General features: G+C 36.6%; 1 protein-coding gene across 1 annotated transcript; it reads right to left on the bottom strand.

Annotated features, from left to right (window-relative positions):
* Window positions 1-3,224: 3,224 nt before the first annotated feature.
* LOC126799757 (uncharacterized oxidoreductase At1g06690, chloroplastic) lies at window positions 3,225-7,879 on the bottom strand. Its single transcript, XM_050527023.1, has 10 exons — window positions 7,482-7,879; window positions 6,731-6,822; window positions 6,587-6,627; window positions 6,294-6,458; window positions 6,160-6,182; window positions 5,971-6,042; window positions 5,621-5,788; window positions 4,025-4,107; window positions 3,886-3,948; window positions 3,225-3,512 (listed from the first exon to the last, which is right to left on the bottom strand). The coding sequence occupies exons 1-10, from the start codon at window positions 7,681-7,683 to the stop codon at window positions 3,327-3,329; spliced, it is 1,095 nt and encodes a 364-aa protein (XP_050382980.1). The 5' UTR covers window positions 7,684-7,879; the 3' UTR covers window positions 3,225-3,326.
* Window positions 7,880-9,047: the final 1,168 nt, after the last annotated feature.

Genomic DNA, 9,047 nt, shown 5'->3' with positions numbered 1-9,047 from the left:
TTGACCTTGTTCGTGACCAACATTGATTTTGATGATCACCGGTATACTGTGAGTAACCCATGTACCACCATAATATAGAATAACCGTAAATTGATTCATTCCCTGAAAGAAAAAAGAAAAAAAAAGTGATTATGAGGATATTGTAGTGATACAAGTAGTGCACACACATATATATAGACAAACACTTTTATCCAGAAAGATAGTTGTTATCTAGACTACGTACTATCTCTATATTGCATATATTACATCACCAAATTAAACTAATATAGCTAGACACACATGTAGCGATCAAATTCTATGAGAATCAAGTTAACTAGAAAATAAGGTCAAATCATGAGGAGAAAACTCAGAACGTCATGATCATGGAGGTATTCAATGAGTAGATAAAAACCAAACTAAAACCTGGATGTCATTGATATATACATACAAAATTTCTCAGCTGTGGACGTCTGCACTGTCCGTATGGTGCATATTCTGCAATTCCGGCCACCGGCGACGTGCAATGACGACATCGACCAGCATAACTGCACTCCCCTCCTCCCGGCGCTCCTGTATGTACCGGCCGGAGCTGTAGCGTCAGCCTACGGCGGCCGGAATCTCAAAATCTCTGCACGGTCTCCAGAAATTTAAAATTTCGAGATTCCGGCCGGCCCACGCAGGCACAGACAGGAGCATCAGGAGGAGAGGAGTGCAGTTGTGTTGGTTTGCGTCGTCATTGTGCGTCGCCGGTGGCCGGAATCGTCACTGTGCGGACAGTGCGGACGTCCGCACCGAGAAGCTCTCTATATATATATATATAAGTAACAAGTATATATAATCGATCTCCTCCGATTATATATCAAACACATCACTCTCTTGGCAATCCATATTTATGATTAGCTTCTCCTTCATGCAATCAATACTAGACTTACGATTGAAACTCCCAAATATAAAAGGAACTTAGACATAAAATATTAAACTACAAAAGTTAATAGAGCTGAACGTGCATACTAGGCTATGATAATCGAGTTGAATTACTTGATCTAAACAATCTGGAAGAACCCTAAATTAAACCCTAAATATTGAAAAACATAATAAAGGAATCTAAATCTTTCCCTATTTCGAATGTCAAACCAAAATGCAAAAAAAATCATAAAATGTTACGAAATTCATATTAACCGCATTCAATAAGAGGCTTGACTGCTTTTTTGTCCTTCTTAGCAGAAGAATTTTACCTGGTTCATTTAATAATTCTCCAATCAAATATTTTATATCCAGATTTTTCTCCATATTAAAACAGCAAGCCACACAACCACAAATTATAATTCGAATTTAGAAACAAAGAGATTGTAGATGTACATACGGTGAGCACACAAGTGACACAAGGATTTTGAGCGTGTTCCGATAATCAGTACCACATGGTCTTTAGGTTTTGACTACGTGAGAAACATGGTGTTGTCATTTGTAAATCGAAGGGAGAGAATGATACGAAAAGAAGGAGGTAGCAAGGGTAATGATACAACATGAACCTTGTACCATTTCTTACTGTTTTACCTTATACTTTTGCTCGTAACGAGACTCGTTCTAAGTGTAGCAACTCTAAAAGTTGACTTTTCGATGCGTAAGTTTTTTCAAGAAAAATTCCTTCATAAAAATTGTAGGACTTGTTGATACGAGTTCGTAGACACGCGACATGCCCAAATTAGAGTTCGTATGAAAAGGTTATGAAGCAAAATTGGTATTTGGGCATTTTTAGAAATAGTATAAATATGAGGTTAAAATGGGAGAAAAATCGTAAAACTCAGAAAATTCAAAAATCTCATTCGCACCATTGTTCACCCGACCTTGACTTTTTCCTCCGAATCACCGTCAACGTATCGCCGCCGTCTGGCATATCTGGGCTGCCGCACTGGTCACATCTTGGAGCTTGGGAGGTCGTCGTTCGATCTGGGTAGGTGGCGTTGTCCCTAGCTCCACCGTCCGTGAGAATCAACATCGAGAAACCCCGTCGCCGCTGCAAGCCTTTGTGGTTGGAAATTCTTCTTCCGGTCACCATAACTCGGATTTCTTGGGGGGTTTTGTTTGTCTCAGTCCTAGCAACATTCTTACAAAAGTAATTGAACCAAATCGAAGTGTAAATACTCAAATCAAGAAATTATAATCTTATGGTTTGTGAATAGTGATTTCCGCACGACCTACTCCAGTTATTAGAGTAATATTTAGGGCGGGTTGTGTCGTGTCAAGTAAAGTAAATGAGGTAAATTGTTTATAAGGGCTAAATAGACATTTTGTAGTCATATGGTCATTTTTCAACTAAATAAAAAAAGAAGGTCAAAAATCGATTTGGTGACCAAAACTTGGTCAGTTATCAAAATTCCTCATTGATATAGATGTTGATAGTCGAGTTAAGAAAGAGACTAGTTAAGATTATTAGTGATTCGTTTTTGAAAATGTCAATTCATTCGTTTTGTGATTCTTATAACAACCGGTTGTAATGCTATTTCTCGACGGTGAAGGTAGATAAAGAACCGTATGACCAAACAAGCAAAGAATCACGTAAGTGCACTCCCAAAATTTCGAAGAAATAGCGCAAGTATGTATGACTTATGCCTCTAAAGTTCGCTAGGAAGTTCTTGAAGACAGTACCCATTCCCACTTCAAGAAATGGCTAAAGGATGAACTTTGGAACAACATTGATGAATGATTGAATGATGTTAGCATTAATTTGGGGAGCTAGCAGTTGTTTGCTTAGAATGGCTATAGAATCTGGTGCATGCATTATGTACTAGTGCAATGCTTCCAACTAAGAAGCCATGAGGATCTAGAAGTACCAGCTCATGAGGAAAGTCTTCATAAATGGTGTGTTTTTTCTTTGTTCTGATATGGGTTGTGTTCATGTACTTTAAATTCATGCCAATTTTTGTTCTGCAGATGCTAGAGCCGCTTAGCTCAGCACATGATAGGATTGCTATGAACTTGGCTATAAATTGGCAATGAGCTATTGTCAATCTCAGCACAGTTGCAGCCAGGAGAGGCCTACCTTTCAATGCTGTTTTAAAATCAATTTGGGTCCATGAGTTTGCTTATAATTATAGGTGGACCAAAATGCTTTTATTATTTGACACTGCAGGTCATTATCTTTGGAATCTTGGACTTCACAACGAAGGACTGAGGTGAGATGACCAGTTTTCTAGAGTTTGCCTTAAATGTGAACTGTATAATCATCGGTCAAACTCAATATGCAATCAATCATTTTGATGATAATATGTGCCTTTTGTATTTTGAAGTGTATACCTACATTCTTGCATGTATAGAGCTTACAACACAGATGCCAGTGTAAATTTTTTTTACAAGTTTTCAACAGGGAAACCAGTTACAGGTCTAATCTCGGAAGCCAAGGAGCGCAACTCAGTTACTTCATCATCGTTGAGCTTCCATCCGAGAGCACCCGCAAATTCCATAGCCTGTTCTGCATTTTTGGCTCCTGGAATTGGCACAACATTGTCCTGGGCTATCAGCCAGTTTAAGGCTACCTGTCAAGAGGAACCCGGTTTGCATCACATCTCAGAAAAGTGAACAAAACTTGTTTTGTGTAAAAATCATCCTCTGAGGTCATTTTCTACTTGGAAATGTTTTGTTTTGTTTAAAAAATCTTGGGCCATTTTCTACTTGGAAATGTTTTGTTCGTATATAGATGTATGAAGAACTAGATCAAGCTACTGCAAGTTAGTTTACATATATAAAAAGCTTGTCACTTGGTGTATTTGGCAATCGTGTCTGTGAGTCAAACATTGCTCATGTATGCTATTCAGGCATCTTCAGTTAATTGTTTAGTCAGGTTCCCTCAGTGTCAACAAAATTCAGGCTTGTAAAGAAAACATGGTAATTAAAAGAACATGAACATACCTGTGTAGGTGTCTTACTGTACTTTTCTCCTATTTCCTTAATTCTGTTCAGCAGAGGTTGGAGCTGCATATTACCATGATATTTCAGCAATATATATGTATTCGTCATTAAAAATAATTAATAAGTAAATACGGTTTACCTTTGTAAGAAAATCGCGAGTGTAAATCTGGCCTCGAGGGCCAGTTGGAATATTATCAGGTGTATACTTTCCTGTGAGAACACCTGCACATGTACAATGGAAAAAATCTCAGTCTTCTCAATCTCTCTCACACCAGGTCAAATTTGACTGCTGCAGAAACCAAAGATTAAATCTATTATCATCATCATACCCAGGGTTGTGCTAGATTAAGCAATTACTTACAATCTATAGTTCTATACAGATTGAAGTAATCAAGTATTCACATCCTTTTTTTTCCCTTAGAACACCTTATCTTAGTAAAACTATCCAATGAGGGTGGCAAAAAGGCATCTGTTTGACTAAAGCAATTAATTTGCACGCGGAACATCAAATAGATCAACACACAAATATTGCTCAGATGACTAACTTAAGAGATCAACCATGCCACATTACCAATTGTCCCACCAGTAGTTAAATTCAACCATAAGCCGGACCAATAAGAAGTTCAAATTTAACAAAGCATAGAAATGCACAAGAGAGATTTTTTTTTTCTTCACACTTTCTAGGCGTATACTTGGAAGATAATTGTAAAGTTTTTAGTGCATGAATAACTTCTCTCACAGTAGTACCGGTAAAGGAAATAAGATCATACTACTGAACTTAATAAAACATATGGTAAATTCTCATATAACCAAGCCGCTGATAGCAAAAGGTGAGCAAGCTTGTTTTCTTAACAACAGTGAGTTTTTTTTATCCTGAAATCATACCTTTACTGAGTTGATACAAACTTACAAAAGAAAGTTTGCTTATTAACTATGGTTGACAGTGATAGTCTGCTTTTCTCTGTTTTCTCATTACTCCAAAAGCTTGGAGCCGACGAGAGGCCAGAGGTGGGTAACTTGCTATTTTTTAATCAACTTTCTTTGTTCATTCTAAGCATGTGGCTTCTCAATTGGCATCTGGTGGTATATAAAATATATACATTCCTCGTAGATCTTCCACAATAAATTTCAGTTTCTCTTGCACGTGTGCGTGTATTTACAACATATTGAAATACATTTTGGTCTTCTTCACATTGTTTTGGTAGTTTCCTCGTCTTAATGACATAGAATTTAAACCTGCTTTAATGCCTTGAACATATGACAGTGTCTATGATAGTGTAAATCTCTCTTAAGCTTTGGCTATATATACATATAGGTTTTTTTTATATTTTTTTACATTAAATTTGTGTAATTTTAGTAATATATTCTCAGTGTTACATCTGATTTGTTTTTCAGACTGTACTATATAGCCCCTCCAATCAGGAGTTTGAGCAGTATTGCTTGCTATCCCAATAGCTTTGTTGCATTCCTCCATTGCTAAAAAACTTTATTTCAGGTTAGAAATTCAGCGGTCAGAACATTATTTCAGACACTTGGAACTTATGGGGAAAAACTTTCGAAAAGCATGTGGGAAGATTGCCTTTGGAATTATGTGTTTCCTACCCTTGATCGTGCTTCTCACTAGTGTCAGATTTTATATGCTTATACAGAGAGGGTCTTGAATGCTTGGAATTGATAAGAATATAACTCTAATAATAATACTAAAATGAATAAGATAAAAAGATTAATACCCCACCTTGAGCAATAGGAGAATAGGCAATCAAAGTGATCCCAAGTTCATCACATGTAGCCTTAACTCCATTCTCCTCTGGTGTCCTGTATATGAGGCTGTAATTCACTTGGTTTGATGCTAACGGGATACCTCTCCTTTTGAGTTTCTCATATGCATCACGCAATCTCTTTTCTGAAATAAGGAACTTTATGCATCATGCTCTGATTAATTAAGGAGAGCATGCAGTTTAGTTATATTGATATGTTATAAGTGATCCAATATCTTCTATACTTGAGAAGACAAATAAAAGGAACAGGATGCATATATAATATATTGTAGAGAAATATAATTATCAATAATAAAGATATCTATACCTCTATAGTTTGAGACGCCAACTGCCTTCACAAGGCCTTGCTCAACAGCATCTCCAAGACCATCAAGATATCCTGAAATTTGATTTTCAAAGGATTAGACCTCTTCAGATACAAGGTGTTTAGCATGTGTACTGATCAGGTGGACAAAGAATTTTCAAATATAAAGAACAGGTGTTACAGATGAATCACCTTCATTTCCCCATATTCCTGGCCTGAAAATCAAGAAACAAACTTGATTAGCTATTGTAGTTAGTGGTTACATTAGCAGAACATATTTAATCATGATCACAGAAAGATATTGTAAAAGGCTTGTAAAGACCTACCAATGGAGTTGATACAGTTCTACTGAAGATAGACCAAGGCGACTGAGGGAATCCTTAAGGGCAGATATGACACTCTGACGACCCAGCCTCCAAGGCAAAGCTGCAAATTTGGTTGCAACAGCAACCTCCACTTCTGGATCCTTTTCTTTCCTTTCCTTGATAAATCTGCACAAAATTTACTGGATTTCAATTCTAAATTTCTAATATTCTCAAAAAGCAGTAAGTACCATGATCAGTTGCTCTCTGCCAATTCAAGAGTTGAATGTGACAAGATCAGAAATTTGCGAATGTACCTTCCTAGTAAAGTTTCAGAGTTTATAGCACCAAAAGAAGCCTGCATAATGGGAAATGATGATTTGGTTGGATTAACCACAACTTCTGGCATCTATTTGACAGAAACAGAAAAACAAAGGAACTATAGGACACTATTTTCTCACCCTGGAGCCATAAACTTCAGCAGTATCAAATAAGGTTATGCCACCATCAATGCTTGCATCAAAAGCATTCTTAGCAGCCTTCATCTTCCTATCTGCAATTCTCGCAAAAAACTCTCGCCATCATGAGCACATTTATAATATTTTAGTTCCCTCATACAAATGCAAACCAACATAACCTGAGTACTTTATGATCTAAAGTAGAAAGCTTACAAAATCCTTACTATTCTTCAAACATACATGGCCAGTTGTTTCTAAATAGTGCTCTTCAAGATTAGAAATTCTAGATTCATTTGCCAAGAAAGTTACATTAAACCGCTTCAAACAACTATAACAGTTGTAATCGCATAATGATGAACCCCTGCAAATTTAAAATGCAGCTCACTTCTTCTCACTTTCAGTTTTCAGCCACTTTGGAATTCAACGTAGACACAAGTTCTTAAAGTCAGGCTAAATAAACAGAACACTCTCTCAAATGAAAAGAACTGAATACGAAAACTCTGGGAATCTTAGCCACAATTGAACAATAAGAATCACCAATTTCAAAAGGGTATCCCAAATTTGTGATCTTCTCCCTCTTACATACGTATAAATTGGCAAACTCATAAGTTAAAGTAAATCTCAAAAGTTTCAATCTTTTCGATCGCACAAGTGAACTGAGTCCTATTCAAAATCATTCCAATTTCAAAGGGGTATTATTTCAAAGTTTCAATATGTATTCAATCTTACATGAATGAAATTTGAGCAAACTTACCATCCCATTCGAAGTTATTCCAATAACTGGTGTCACCCCAAGACCAAGCTCCAATCCCAAGCTTTGTCACCTTCAACTCAGAAGCCCCCAATGGCACCTTCTGTTCCTCCACGCTCACATTATCAGAAGCAACAGCTCTGACTCTATTAACTCTCATGTGACTAAAAATAGAAAACCCTGCACTGCTAACATGCATAGCCATCACTCCCCCAATTAAACAAAATAGTCAATGGGTCTCTGAAACTGAAGAGCTCTGCGCTCAAAACTGAACCAAAAGGCTAGAAAATTATAGTCCCCAGAAGTTGGGAGAGGAAGAGACAAAGATATGAGAAACCAATCAGTAGTTGTAAAGAGTAGAGGTATGTTTTTGTTGGGTGGAGAAGAGAGGAGTTAGGAATATGAAACATGGTCCTTACGTTGTACACGTTGAAGGTTGAACTTGTAGAAAATGTGGTTTCCAGTTTCGAGCAGCGACAAAGGATCGTGCGGACGGTTTGATCAGCATGCGCCAGTTTCATATCAAGTTACCAAACTGAGGAGCTTATCCGTGGAATTTTGATAACAACGGCAGAATTAAATGAAATTTTATATAGATAATTTTAAATAATATATTTAAATATTAAATTATTTATAATGAAAAAATTTAACTAAAAAATGTGTCAAAATTAGAACTTCATTATGTAATTTCAAAATGAAACTTCACTATGGATATGAAATATATATATATATATATAACTTCAACTAAGGCGTAAATCTTGTATTTTTCAAACAGTAAATGATAAGTTTTAATTTGGTTAGGAAGCTAGATAATTTGTTATGAAAATGAAACCCTTTGAGGAGCCAGAAATAACTGATGGTGCCGGAGAAGAATTTACGGATACTTCTCCGGTATGATTGGATCGGAACTCAGTTAGGGTATGATTGCAGCCCCATAGGTATAAGGTAGAAGTGTGGAACTAAAGAGATAGTACTCCAGCTAGCGCTAGTAGTGACCAGTGACATCGTTATGCGTAAGCTAGTGATATAGATAAGCACAAGTTTTTTGGGTTATGTTCATGTATGATTTGATACAAATTGCAGTAATAAACTCACTACACTATAACACTACTAATAATCAGGCGCGCGAATGGTGTAAAATATCATCGCTCATGAGCAATCTCAGAGACAAACTCTGGACATATATAACCAACACGTATTCTGGTATTCATCAATCATGATCAACAGATCGATACTGATTTTCAGCTGTAGTCCTGTAGAGGGGTGGATGTTGGACGTTGCATGTGACAGATTCTGTGGTTTTGAATAAGCTAGGTTCTTAAAGGTCAACAAACGTACATAGAGAAGATGATAATTGATGAGGAGCATACACGTACATATTCAATAAAAAAGGCAAAATTACTAAAATATAACTTGAATTTGGCTCAAATTATCAATTTACACCCTAAATTTGTAAATGTGAAAATTTGTCTCCTCAACTTCGCAAAAACTGTTGATTTGCACCCTCACAGTTAAATTTAACATTTTTCATCCAATTTGTGGTCACATATCATACACATGATGAGTATT

This window comes from Argentina anserina, chromosome 6 (genome assembly GCF_933775445.1).
Source record: "Argentina anserina chromosome 6, drPotAnse1.1, whole genome shotgun sequence".
NCBI lineage: Eukaryota > Viridiplantae > Streptophyta > Magnoliopsida > Rosales > Rosaceae > Argentina > Argentina anserina.
The sequence above is the reverse complement of the archived record's forward strand: the minus strand, read 5'-3'. Positions and strand labels throughout refer to the sequence as shown.

What these genes read in the sequence shown, in the direction of transcription:
- LOC126799757 (XM_050527023.1), bottom strand. Translation starts at nt 7,683, where the DNA reads ATGGCTATGCATGTTAGCAGTGCAGGGTTTTCTATTTTTAGTCACATG. An exon ending in TCTGAAACTTTACTAGGAAG is followed by an intron (nt 6,459 to 6,586) that starts GTACATTCGCAA and finishes AATTTTGTGCAG; the next exon opens with ATTTATCAAGGAAAGGAAAG. An exon ending in CTCGCGATTTTCTTACAAAG is followed by an intron (nt 3,949 to 4,024) that starts GTAAACCGTATT and finishes GGTAATATGCAG; the next exon opens with CTCCAACCTCTGCTGAACAG.